The sequence below is a fragment of the Cyrtonyx montezumae genome, unplaced genomic scaffold, assembly GCF_038088225.1.
Source record: "Cyrtonyx montezumae isolate F1298 unplaced genomic scaffold, pur_monq_1.0 scaffold_0, whole genome shotgun sequence".
Classification (NCBI taxonomy): domain Eukaryota; kingdom Metazoa; phylum Chordata; class Aves; order Galliformes; family Odontophoridae; genus Cyrtonyx; species Cyrtonyx montezumae.
Window position 1 is genome coordinate 39731523 of NW_027071824.1, and position 14202 is coordinate 39745724.

At 41.4% G+C, this 14202-nt stretch overlaps 1 protein-coding gene across 1 annotated transcript; it reads right to left on the minus strand.

The window, feature by feature from the left end:
• Nucleotides 1-1294: 1294 nt before the first annotated feature.
• SMIM28 (small integral membrane protein 28) lies at nucleotides 1295-6042 on the minus strand. The gene is made up of 2 exons (XM_065736680.1): nucleotides 5932-6042; nucleotides 1295-1693 (listed from the first exon to the last, which is right to left on the minus strand). Exons 1-2 carry the CDS (start codon nucleotides 6040-6042, stop codon nucleotides 1295-1297), a joined length of 510 nt encoding a protein of 169 aa, XP_065592752.1.
• Between the last annotated feature and the right edge of the window lie 8160 nt (nucleotides 6043-14202).

Here is a 14202-nt window from a genome sequence, read left to right on the forward strand (position 1 = left end):
AGAAGTACATCAGTTTTGATCACTGGAAATATCACTCAAGAATTTATCTGACTTGTAATGAATATAACTGGAGAGCAGCTTAGAACCTTGAGCCTGGGGTTGCTTTCAGGCACTAAAATGGCAAGAATTAACTGCTGAAGAACAGTGTAACTAGTTTCAGAACATAGCAGATATTTTAAGGCAAAATATGCTACATTTGAAACAATGAAGGCTGAATTTTGTCAGTCAACAAGAACTTCTGTCAGCCCAGTGAAAGTACTTTTCTGTAAGAAGGAATTCAAGATATGTCACTCTCTAAAGCAAGCATGTGCAAGCCCTCCTGAAAACCACAGGCACCAACACATTTAAAAGGTATTTACTTCTCTCTAGTGGCTAAGAATAAGTGAATGTAATGCTGTTTCAAAATACCAACCAGATTTCTTTGTTTTGTGGGTTTTTTTTCCCCTGATTATTTAACACATGGTACCTAAAAGGTCACAGAATTTATCGTTCCAGACTTGTAAATTGGAAAATAAGCCAGTAGCCTAGAACTTTGGGATTTTGCAGACATCGTCTTGTAGCAAATGTGTGTATGTTTGAGCTTGTGTGTGACGATGGTGGAGTCTTCCTCAGCCAGAATGATCTGGTCTTCTCTGGATATTCTCACTGTTTGATCATGGTAGAAGCCAACATTCAGGAACAGTGCATGGTTGTAACTTTGGGGACAGCTGGAAAACTTTAGAGTTCATTTTCTTTCCTGAGTGCTGTGATTGATTGTTCCAGAGCATTGAAGAATGATGCAATGTTAGTACATTCTGACTAAATAAATCAGCTTTTCAGAAACTCATTGAATAATAAATACATTAAGTAGAAAAAGACAAACTGGCATAGGTTTATGCTAAAAGCCCTTTTTACAACTGGTAAATCTTCAGTATAATTTGTCATAGAGTCATCTAGGCTGGGAAAAATCTTCAAGACCATCAAGTCCAGCCATCAGTGTTATGTTTCTTTGGGTTTGCAGATGGGCAGATTCTCATCTGTCTGTAAGTCTAATCCTTGTACAACATACTCCATTCTCTCAGATTCCCCCATTACCAGTCTAGAACTGATGTGGTCTTTAGCCTTGCTTCATATGGAAGATACTCTTCACTTTGCTCTAGAATATTCTAATTCCTTGTTACATTATGTTTGCTCCTTTACAATTCATTGGTTTTGCCTCATTTGGATTCTTTGTGCTAATTTTAAAGGCCACAGCAGATCCATGTTTGTGCCATGAGGGGCAGCATGCTTCAGCTAAGGTGCTTCCGTAGGAAGCTTATTTGGTGCTGCTGGATGGCAGTGTGCTCTCTTCATAAGGAGGCACTGGGTCTGGAGAGAGCTCAATGTGAGCCTCATCTAGGACAGTCTTAGTGGTGGCCTCCTCGTAGGATGGAGGCAAGCACATGGAGAGGAATGTGGCATCTGGGAGCAGAGTGGAGTAGTGAAAACTCTGCTCGCTGTTCCAGGGCAGCACAGAAAGGAAATTGGACACGTCATGCTCAGGCAGGGCCTCGGGGAGGTCAATGCTGAAGATCTGCCCTTGTGGGATGGGACGCTGGCAGCGGCGGTACAGGAAGAGCAGCAGGAATGCCAGGAAGAGCATCATGGTGGCAGGCAAAATGATGCACAGAAATGGCTCTATGTCATCTTTGGTTGAACTTATCTGTTGTCTACTCTGTAATAAAAGCAAATAGGTAGTGTGTTGGATGCATGGAGACCTCTTAATCAGATTTAAAAACATATTCCCCCAACAATGACCTAGCAGTTGCATTCTGATAGTTTTCTGTTTACATTAGCACCTCTAGTGCAATGTGTTTTTCAGGCTAGTGGTTTGTCACATCCTATTTGCAGGTCTATTAAAACAAAATACTTCAATAACTAGAGACAATATAAATGACAAAGTAACTAAGAGAGATGGGCTTCTAGGAAAATCCTTTTTCATGACTGGGGCAAAATACCAATAGTCTGAAACTGTGTGTATTTTGGTATGTGTCTTTATTACTCTTGGATTAACTAGGACCTGTTCTCTGTATGAGAGATTGGTTAAGCATTTAAAACTTGAGACAACACTGAATTGCAGAGGAGAAGGGCTAGTCATCCACTAGATAGTGCTGTTTCTGTTTGGAAAGCTCTACTGTTAACTTTAAAGAACAAACATTATAATAGCTGCCCTTCCATTAGCACCAACCACTTGCAATACCTGGTCTTTGACTGCTCTATCCTTATGGGCCAGCCCCAAATAAAACTTGCTTTGTTAGGACAGCCAGAACTGGGGCTCTTCCTTGAGCCTGTTCAGCCAGCTATCCTGGAATAGTTTTCTCTAGCTTCTAGTAACTGGATCTCATTCAGACTTTCTAGAATCTACAAAATATTTCTCTGCTCATCCTTCAAGAATCGTGGTTGTTCTGATAGCTACATAAATGCTATAACCTCTATTCAGCTGATTATCTGCCATGCATTTGTTACCTCTCCATTTAGTAGTCATATTTTTAAATTATTTGTATGCAATCATGCTTAAGAAAAAGAACGTAAATTGGTTTTTACTTGTAGCAGCAAAACGGAGCAGACTTCTGCCTTTTGTTTTTCCTTCTGAGTTGTTGTGGTCTGAGGCTAAGTCAATTTAAGTCATTTTGAAGCACATAGAAACTATTATCGATTGTCTGTTAAGCTTTTTTTCTCAACTATCTTTTAACCACAGAAATGGATACTAAAGAACTATCTCATATTTACTGATCATTTCTTATTAATGACCTTCTGGCAGTACAGGCTGTTGTCTTACCTCATCATCAAATGAGCTATGAGAACTTCAAAGAAAACATCTAGCTGTTATTCTAAAGCAAGCATTAAAATATTTGATAACTGGCAGCAGGATTTTAAAGAAAATCTATATTTGTTTTTATTTTACCTGATGAGGTTCTGAAAACACTGCACATGAGAAATGAGGAAAAAATTTAGTTTCAATACTATGGATATTGAGATTCCCTGACCTGTTATGCTAGCAGTACTTTAATGGATATTTGGAAGAGCTGAGCTTTTATGAGATAATAAAAAATGCTATCAGTGAAGACCATGTTTTAAGTTTGAGGTTTAATTTGTAGGGAGCAAACTGTCAATCAGATTCAAATACTTTTTTTTAACATCTGTGAGTTGTGTGTTGTTGTGGTTGTTGTCAAGGACAGAAGGTGAGATTGCCAGTGTTTGATATCTGAGACTAGTAAAGCGTATATCAAGTCCCGATTCCAGCCAAATATTTCACCACTAGGAATGTGGGTTTTTTTCTTTCTCAGTTTGGATATTAGGAAAAATTTCTTCACAAAAGGAGGAATAATCCATAGGAGCAGGCTGCCGGGGAGGTGGTGGAGGCACCGTCCCTGGAGTTGTTCAAGAAATGTGTAGATGTGGCACTGAGAGCTGAGGTTAGTGGGCGTGGTGGGAGATGGGCTGATAGTTGGACTAGAAGATCTTAGAGGTCTTTTCCAACTGTAATGATTCTGTGAATTGCACTGAAAGGAAGTGCAATTTTGAATAATGGCTGGGGCCCACTGTTTCATTTCTATGCTGATGGAAGCACAGCCTGGTGTTACAGTTGCCTGGTGCTGCCTGACCTGAGACTTGGCCTCCTGCAGGGACTGAGATGTTGAGAACACGCAGTGTGGCAAGGAGATGAGAATGGACTGAGGGACTAGATGTGAATTTACAGATGCTTAGGACCTTAAGTATAAACCACAGTGAGTTACTATCCATTGTGATGCAGCCTTCTGCCAAACATTTTTCAGTCTGCTTTTATACTGAGACGTAGTTCAAGAAAATTTCACTGGAGCTGATGAATAGCTTGTAGGTGTATCTAAACACAACTAAAGTACTGTGAGACAATTGAGCAGTGTTGGTCATTGTACTTCCATTGTGATTTTGTGCCTGTTTCTGAGATGAGTGGCTATGTGAGCTACTGAGGAATGTTGCAGAGATCTTGACATAAAATCTAGGAAAATTCTATAGCCAGAAAACACACACAAAAAATAAACATTTTTTTTCTGAAGTTCTAAAGCTAAAAATGAAACAGTGGGCCAGTATGTATGTTGGAAAATAACTGCTGGAACTGATAAACAAAATACCCTGGAAATGAAGCTGGATTTTCAGTAATCAAAAATTCTGTGTTACCTTCAGCTGTACTGTACTAAATCTACTGTAGGTTTTCTAATTGACAACAATAAGATTTGGACTTACAACATGAGATAAGCTACAAGAACACAAAGAAAATAGCCCTCGTAATAAGAGGAAGGCAGGAAAGTGTGCAACAGTAAAAGGTATTAATTTTCTAAAAGGACCTGTTTTTTTTCTGGAACTGATTTTTAGTTGGATGGTCTGGGCATTGTGGATTGCTTCCTGCCATATGAATTGTTTTCTTTCTCACCTTTGTGAGAAGTGAAGCAAAGGGTCAGTTTTCCAAAACACTGAGCACAGCACAGAAATAGAAAAGCCTTTCATCAGTAATCTGCCTGCCTACGTTTTTTTTACTGTGCTGAGCATGTACAGTTGCTGGCTTACAGATTATGTGACCCATATGAGTTAAGATGAGCTCTTCCTCATGCCTGTTGGTAAAGGAATGGAATGGAGAGTGCAGATGAGTTGTGTGGCATTTCCATTATGAATTGAGTGTGTTAGAACTGAGCACATGTTTAGACAAAAGAAATCTGGTACCTACTTTAGGAGAGAAGGACCTTATAAAGGCAAAGCATGAGTTTAAAGGAAGGTTTTGTGTAAGGATAGAAAAAGGAAAGTTTATTTGCCTTAAATTCTTGTTTAAGTGGTTGGTGCTAAAATTCATGGTGTTGCTAATGATTTGCTAAGGTACTCAAAACTTCACTTAAATGAATTTTTTTTAAATAGAGCTTATTGATACTAATATTCTTATATAAGGCATTTGAAACTGAATCAGGAAACAAACACTTCTGAAATGTTTTTAGTGGATTTGGAACAAAGTCTACTTTGAAGTCAATAGCAGTGGCCCGTGCCCAGGTGTTTTTCTGTGTTCCACCTTGCTGCTTAAAGCACAATTTGCTTGACAGAACTCAGACTCTACCAAACAGGAAAACATTTTGATGTGTTTCTGTGTACATCAACAATGATGCACAATTTGAGGTGAGCCTAGATTTGTACTGAATTGTCAAATACCTGTTAGAATGCAATTCTATCGTTGATGCTTGTTTCCCCCAGACAGACAAAACCAGTTTCAGGATGCAAAGGCATTGCCATTCAGACACTGGCAGTCCCACTGATGAGACAGACTCTTAAAATGTCCCCCACACAACTACTCCCTTTTCTTTTGCAGCAATACACTTGATAGCTAAGTAGCATGACCAGTGTACTTACTAGAGGTTATCTCAAGTTGACATAAACATTTACTGGGGTACGTGTGCACCTGAAATTAGTTACCCTTTCCCTACACAAACGCACACGCAGGCAGGCTGTGTTTTCCACTCTGATGTCTACTCCCCTCCCCACTCCCCTCTCTGTGATCCTCTCTCAGAAGTAATCAGCATGCAGCTTAGAGAACGAGAGTTCATCGTCGCCTGATACCCACTCTTAACATCTGCAGAAAGGCTTCAAAGGACCAGATCCAAAGCATAAACGTGTATTAAAAAGAAAGAAAAGGAATAGCACAATGTGTTCTGCTTAAAAGAGAGAAACTTATTTAGCAGCCACTCCAGCAACATTTTCCTTCTAATGGTTTTTCCTTCACCTTGGATACGTTTAAAACAACAGCAAGAAATAAATACTTTGACTCTATGTAACTGAGCATTATTGCTTTGATATAGCTTGATACCCCCATGTTGACTCTGCGCTATACACTGAGGCGCTGCATATGCTCATGTAAAGTCAAAGGAGGTGCCACAGACATGGGCAGATACAGACCTGGAGCTCTGTTTCCAGAAGTGTCCCACCTGGTTCAGTGTTCAGCCAGTCGTAGTTTCCCCTGTCAGCGTGTCCAAATTTCCTCCAGCTGCTGCCCAGGAGCCACCTCATGCTTTTGTCCCCCTGCTCTTCTTCCTTTGTGCCTCCACTTTGCTTCACTGCTTGTGGTTGAGTCCCCGCCTCCCAGCCCTGACCCCGCTGGGCTGCTCTCTGCTAATGATAGCGTGGAAATTGTGTCCCCTTCCGAGCCCTGAGTGAAAGGAGAAAACAAATAGAAACCCCTGTGTCAGGAAGCCAAACAAACGGATTTCTGCTTCTCTCTTCACTTCCAAGTCAATCTCCCTGGATTTGCTTCAGTGGCCTACATTACCAGCAAAGCTGGCATCAGGTATCAGGGCACCCGTGGCTGATAGTGCTCTGATTGGAGGGTTCCCCGCATTAGGATTATTAAAAAGGGAATTTGCATGTGAAGCTGAGACCACATGGTCCTGACTCAATGCAGATAAATAACCACCCATATTTAGGGATCTAGCAAATGCTTTTCCAACAGAAAAATAATTAAAAATCTCCTATGCCAAGAGTGAAAGTTCCTTCTCTGTTACAGAGTGAAGGAACCAAGGATCTAGGCAGGTTTTTGTTCCTTGGGGCTGCTGCCTGCAGTAAACAGTGAGAGTGTCTGCTGCATAGAGAGGCAAGGACAGAAGGCTAAATGCTATGCTGAATTATTTAGCAGCACGAGAATGCAAGCATTAATGGTAAATACAGAGAGAGAAGGCTGCCAGGGCAGCTTTGATCACTAGGAGTATACAAGCACTTCCAGTATCAAGTTGTCAGTGTATTTGACTCAGGACTCGCTTACTGGTTTCTAGGGTGCACATTGTTAAGTGGAGCTTGTTTTGAGGGAGAACCCCTTGCTGTGTTCTTCAAGCAAATAAAATGTCAGGAATGTATATTAACCTCTAAAGAGAGCAATATTCAATCTGAGTTGGCTCAGGGTTCAGTTCTTACTGAGAAAGAAATTCGTAGAATCAAAATTGTCTGAGTTGGAAGAGACCTTTAAAGTTCATCTGGTTCAACAGTCCTTCAACGAGCAGGGATACCTACAGCTGGATCTGGGTGCTCAGAGCCCTGGATGTCTCTAGGGGCAAGGAATCCACCATGTCTCTGGGTAACATGTTCTGGTGTTTCACTACTCTTACAGTTGAAGGTGACTTTTTTCCTCTGAGCAGAGAGAGGCTGTGGGTAGTACCCAATTCTACTGCAGTGTATCTTGTATGGATTCTCAAGGTCAGCCTGTTCAAACAAAATTTCTGTTGAGGGCTGATAATGCAAAATCACGGGTCAAGATTCTTCAATTTTATTTCTTGGTTGGATTTATTTCCTCAGCTGTTCTTTTGAGGTCACTGATCCCAGGAAATTGTAGACTTTGTTCATAGCTGTCAGTGGCAGCCCAGATGTGAACTGCTGTGTTCTTTGGGCAGCTGGGTCTTGACTCAACAGGTCACACTGAGATGGCCAAATTCCTTTGCTTGTTGTTCCAGGACTCTATGTGGAAGCAGCAATGGCAGCTATCCATCCTAAACTGTACTGTTAAAATAAATTCCTTCAGGAGACTTGTGACTGCGTGGTTTAAATCTGTAACCTCATGTGCAAGCAGGAAATGTTCATATACCATCTTAATTAGGGTCTTAATACAACCCTTAAGATTGAGTTCTATTTTTAAAACCTTACTATAAATTTGCTTTGGGACTGCCATGAATAATGAAGAGAAGAGAAAGTTGATGTCTGCTTTTGGTATTGACATCCTGTTTGATTAATTTTAGCTGAAATAAGGTGTACACTTCAATGACTAACTGACCTCACTTAGCTAGTGCTGTGAATTCTTGGCCTCTGGAATACCTTCTAGAATTACTTAACCTTGTACAGATGAAGCCAAGTGGGAATTTGGGGAGACATGGTGACCTTTGACATGCAGGTAATTGGAATATAGAATGATGATCGCATCTTTAGCTTTATAATCTGTGGACCCAGCAGGAAGATTACTGAGAGCACTAGAGGTAAAACCTTTCTACTGCCAGGGGTCTGCAGCTCATGCAATATACTGCATCTGTATAGATCTACTTGTGCACAACTGAAGTGCTGCCACTTCAGTTTGAAGCTGTGGTAACTCATCAGACAGGTTTCTAACAACTCTGCGGATCACTTGAGATCTATTTCTCACAGAATTCATAGATATTTCCATAGCTTGGGCATGCTTTCCTGTGGAGACTGTGGGGAGGAGCATCCTCAAGTCCAAAACTCAGCTAGATATCAGGCTTGCTGCTTTGAAGTGTGGGGGAGACAGAACTTTGGAGCTCTTCAGACCTTAGCATGCATAAAAGTATTTTTTCTTTTTTCTTTTTTTTTCTTTTTCTTTTTTTCTTATTCCCTGCCTTTGTTCTTTGAAATAATTTGTTATCTCATTTTGATTGATCCTGTCAATCTGGAGAAAATAGTTGGTGTGGAATGGTATCACGTGAGTGATTAAAGTTTAGTAAAGGTTTATTGGTGTGTTGATAATTATCAGTTAGTGTTGCTAATACTACTTCTAATGTCCAAGCAGCGAGAGGCTTTCTTCAAAAGCCAGTGCATAAAATGGGTACCTTCCCAGTTCTCAAAGTGAAGATCTGATCATAAATAATTCATACTTCTGATCTGCTGAGACATTAGAGGCAAGTGGCAGTAGGAAGTAGAATATCTGTTATACCTTGAATCATAGAATGGCTTAGGTTGGAGAGGACTTCAAAGCCCACCCAGCCCCAACCATTGCCATGGGCAGGGCTGCCATCCACCAGCTCAGGCTGCCTATGGCCCCATCCAACCTGGCCTTGAGTGCCTCCAGGGATGGGACATCCACAACCTCCATGGGCAGCCTGTGCCTCACGGACCTCTGAGTAAAGAATTTCTTCATAATATCTGACCTAAATCTCCTCTCTTCTAGTTTAAAACCATTTCCCTTTTCTTGTCACTATTGGACCATGTAATATATTGATTCCTCTCCTGCTTGTAAGCTCCTGTCAAGTACTGGAAGGTTGCGATGAGATCTCCCTGGAGTCTTCCCTTCTCCAGGTTGAACAAGCCCAACTCCTTCAGCCTCTCTTCATAGGAGAGGTGCTACAGCCCTCTGATCATCTTAATGGCCCTCCTCTGCACCTGCTTAAGCAGTTCTGTACCCTTTCTATACTGGGGACCCCAGGCCTGGACACAGTACCCCAGATGAGATCTTACAAAGACAGAGCAGAGAGGGACAATCGCCTCCCTCTGCCTGCTAACCACGTCTCTTTTGATGCAGCCCAGAATACCTCTGGCCTTCTGGGCTGCAGGTACACACTGCTGGCTCATGTCCAACTTTTTGTTCATCAGGATCCCCAAGTCCTTCTTGGCAGGGCTAATCTCAATGAGTTCTTCTCCAAGTTGGTGCTCACGACTGGGATTGCCCTGACCCAAGTGCATCCTCCCTTACAGATCTATTGAACTCTCCAATATTTTTGCGCCATTTGCAACAAATCTGTAAGACTCTGTTTATTGTTTGCTATTAAAATGCTCGAAACTTTTGAAAGACTGAGAAATAACAGCTTTTGAAATACATTCTTGTCCTGAAGCCTGCTTAGCAGTAACAGTAAGAATGCTTGAGTTGATAATTCCCTGTACAAACTGGTGCAACAGATGTAGTTAAGCTTGTGGAGTGGGGTGAATTGTGGTTATCTGTACATGCATGAGGATGAGCTGTATGACGAAGCTGACCATAGCCAGCATAGTAGGTGACCTTCAGGGTCTGTGAAGGGATAAGTGCTGTTTACTTGCTTTTCCTTAACCTCTTTGTATGACTGATTTGGTACCTTCTCTGATGCTGTAGATCCCATTTCTGTGGGAGACAAATGTTTGACTTTGTGCCCTGCTGTCAAGGAAAGGCTCCCCTTCAGGAAGAGGGAGAAAATAATTCCAATCCACGGACTTCTGAATCCATGCAAAGCTTTCTGAATTGAAGTGTGCATTATTTATCAGAGGATCAGATTAAAGGCTTCTGGTAATTTTGCACTGTTTTGGTTTAGGTGAACTGGAACAGTGTTTTACTTGAAATAACACACATTTTGTTTCAAATAGCACGTACACACACACTGCCTGTTTCAGCCTGAAGTTTGCATCCTGAAACTGAGTCTGTTCTAAGCCTGAAGACTCCTACTTACAGCTTATGGTGAAGGTGTGCAATCCCCTGCAGCCCGTAAGATACTTTGCTCTAGAAATGAAATATGTGAAGAAAATCTTATGTAGAAAAGTGACAAATGTAAAGACACAGCAAAAGCTTTTACTTTTCAAGTGCAGTTGTTTTTGCTCTAGCTTGTGGACAAAGCTGCAGCCAGGGCTTGAATCAAGGATGTGACCCTTGTTGCACAAAGGCAGGAGGAATAACCTTAAATGCACGCAGCTTTACAAGCAGGGCTGGTGGCACACACTGACCTCAAAGTTACCTAAAGGAGCAGAAAGAAAAAGAATTAAAGAAAGAAAAGGGAAAGTTCTCCTCACCAGTGGGAGGAGGAAAGAGGGAGTCTCAGAGAGGTGTCCTCCCTGGGGTGTCCTCTCAGTGCAGTGGGCACCTCACAGCAAAACACACATCTAGTCTGGGAGATGTCTGAATGTTTGGAAGGAAATAATTACAAGTTATTGGACTGTGAATGTGTTGAGAACCACTGTCCAGTCTGGATAGCCTTGTATCTAATTGGATGGGTTTTGAGTTGTATAGTGGTAAAGGCTTGGGTCCAGGAGCATGTGGAAACTAGATTCTACCTAGGGAAGTGATGTGCAGAGTCAGCTGCTTAGGCAGGTATGTAACTTCTGCTGCAAAATGAAAATCTTACCATCCTGTGTCCAGGTTTGAATCTCTCAAGGTGTCAGGCTGTGTTATGGAAGAGGAATCAGGCATCTGCCAGGAGGAAGATTGGGCCTGGGCTGTAGGGGTACAACTGGACCTGACTGGTTGCTGTTATGGCAACCTTGCTATAAGGTTGCTGTACCTTGCTATAACCCTGTTGTTATGCTTATGGCTTGTTTTTTTTTGTTTGTTTTTTTTTTTTTTTGCTTCATTTGGCTTCAAACATTACTTTTTACCATATCTAGGATGATGCTTCCTTGAAAGGGATGCTTGCCAATCCATCACAGCTCATTAATGAGGGCTCATACTCAAGAATAAGATGTGAAAAATAGAGGCAATAGACACTGTTTGGCGCTTGGTGTGACCCATCATCTTCTTTCTACATGTTACTTCAGCAATCACTGCCCAGCAGTGATTACTGAATCACTGAATACGAGCTGAGCAGGGAGGGAGGGTGGAGAGGTGCTTACCAGGGACCCACATTTAATAATGTCTTTCTCGTCCCACTCTCAGCACAGTTATGCCTAAGGTATATGTTGCAGGCTGTTACGCTGCACTTCCTTTCCATTGCTCTCACTGCTTTTGAAGTACTAAGGGAGATTGGATTGGAAGTTTGCAAGAAAAAGCCGTATTCACAGACTAGATTTTAACTTCCACTTTTTTCTTCTTTTCCCTATGGTTGGCTTTGCAATCTTTACTCTCCCGGGTTTGGGGCTGGTCACAAAAGCCCACTTTGAAATCTTCAATTATTTAGCGTCCTTTTAAAAGGAAAGGTATTGTGTGCAAGGGAGATGTAAGATCTGCTCTGATGAACACCCCTGTAGCTGGGACTTTGGAATATCATTATCAGGTGCACAGACTCTCTCCTTGCTCTTATGCACAATCATTACATTTCTACCTGGGAACAAATTCCCACGTTTTGTCAAGAGAAGATTAATTGCTTTTGTAGGTAAGGGTTTCAAACCAACCGAGATCCTCATCACCTTCCTGTCCTTACACAAAACTATTTTTCACTTTCTCATTATGTTTGACATTCTTACTTCCCGAGCTTGAAGGTTTATCTTTTTCTGACCTCCTGAGCATATTTACAGGGACAGATTTAAATACAGCATCTTATCCAGTTTTGTTTTGGTCAATTAGTCTCCTCAAAGTCTCTGGCACAGAGGAGACTCTGATTTAAAGTACAGAGGGGAAAAAAAGGGCAGAAATTTAATGTAACAGTCAAAAATGTAGTAAATAATTGTGAAATGCCACCTTGAATAAATATTCTAAACAATTATTTTTAGTCATTTTATTTGAGTGTGATGGGAGACAAGGATGATGAGACCTCCTTAGAGGTTAATGCTAACCACAACAAACAAAGTGCTTCAGTATGTTTCCTTAGAGATGGTGATCCACAGGTATTGTCTCTACTTCACAGGTACAGATCTACCAGTTTCAAAATAACTGCCCTCAACAAGCAAGCAATTAAACCCCCCAAAAAACAAATCAAGCCCAGACAAAACAAAACAGAACAACAGATTTACTACTGCAGATTTTTTATTTTTTTTATCAGGACCCAGAACATTAGGCATGCAGCCTGGCTTTGATTATTTGGGGTTATACTGAGTTTTGAACCCTGGACACTGAGTGCACTGTTCTAAGAGATTGTATCAGGCATCTGAATAAAGGACTCAACTTGTGTTTGTTTACAGTGAGATAATAGAATGAATCATAGAATGACCTGGGTTGAAAAGGACCTCAAGGATGATCATGTTTCAACCCCCTGCCAAGGGCAGAGTTGCTAACCACTAGACCAGGCTGCCAAAAGCTCAGAAATCAGAGATCACTTGTCTCATGTGGTTTGGCTGACAGAACTTAAATCTGATTCTACCTTTTATTTCTACCTCCTTCTTGCACATATTCAGTGGACAAAATGAAAGATCAATCTTAGACACTTGTAATGGCAGAGAAAGGAGATCTTTACCAAAGCTAGCTACTGAGGGAATGTGTGATTTTGTGTGGTTTGGTGGCAGTTTTTCCTCCTCTGAGCCTTTAGGGTGACTGTCCCTTGTTGGACTGTAGACAGTTGGGAGAATTGCCCTTCCTTGACTTAAAAGTTACCCTATTAACCGTTTATCTATTTTTTGCTGACTAACATGTTTGTTGAAAATTTCTATGGGAATATCTCACCACTGGTTAAATCACTGTACCAAAAGCAGTCCATTAAACTTTGCCTACAAAGCAGTGTGTTCAGTGGCCACTACCTTTCTTGCACCTTGCTCAGGAGTCTGGTGTCTGACTTCAGTGACTCCACGGAAGGAGAGAAGACTTGAGGTTCCATTGTCTTTTTTTTCCTTAATTTATGTATTCATATAATATATATATATATATATTTGGTGACAGCTGTTTTATTTGGCAAGCCAAATGGGAGAAATGCAAGTGTCTTATCGATGCAACTACAAGAAAATGTCACAACTTGTACCTTGTGTGGGCCTCTTCCTCTCCCACCCAGTGGCAGCAGAAGCCAGGCTCTTCTGACCCCACTATGAGGATGGGCAGGACCTCATAGATGCCAAGTGTTAAGGCAATAGTGGAATAGTATTATCTGTATGCACCCAGTTGCTGTTTTAAATTACAGAATGTTGTTCAGGAAAAAAAAATCTTTTGAATGGTATTTAAGTGAGATATGTAGAGCAGCAGAAGGTAGTTTCCTGGAATGAAATTAGATCAGACTTGGGATTTAACACCCTTGTTTCACCAGAAATGCTGTAAGATTATTAAAGCATTACAGCTTCGTTTAGTTGCTTCGCAATCTGCTCTAATACATTATTTTTAACCTTCCTGCTGATGAGGCTGTTGTGTAACAGACACTGAAGGCCAGAGCTGGTGTTGCTCCAGTGCTTAAGTCACTTCAGGGAGTAACATTATCATGGGGATAGTCAAAGGAAAAATCTGTTCAGGACAGAGGTGAGAGTTGTGTGAGCAGAGATGCCCCTTACTGGCTCTAACATAGCGGGATGGAGTGCCAGGAACCTGGCCATGCAGATTCAAGCTCTGATTCCACAAGACTGCCAGGAGATGGCAGTAAGCCTCAGTGGGACAGCTGGCAGCGAAATTTTCACTCTCAAGACTGTGGAAAGCCTAAGTGCACAGCGGTGTACCCTAAATGTTACATGGACTCCTGTCTTGTCAATGAAGCACCCCTGCTTTCTTTCTCTGTATCCGCACTTTGTTTGCATTTGAAAATCTGCATGGTGGTTGAGTAGGAAGTGCTTTCATGTAATTGTTCCTTTAAACTAAAAATTTTGGAACAGTGGAAGAAATCATTGATCCAACTTGGATCAAAATGAGTGATTTGGGTGACAGAGGGTGCCCTAGTA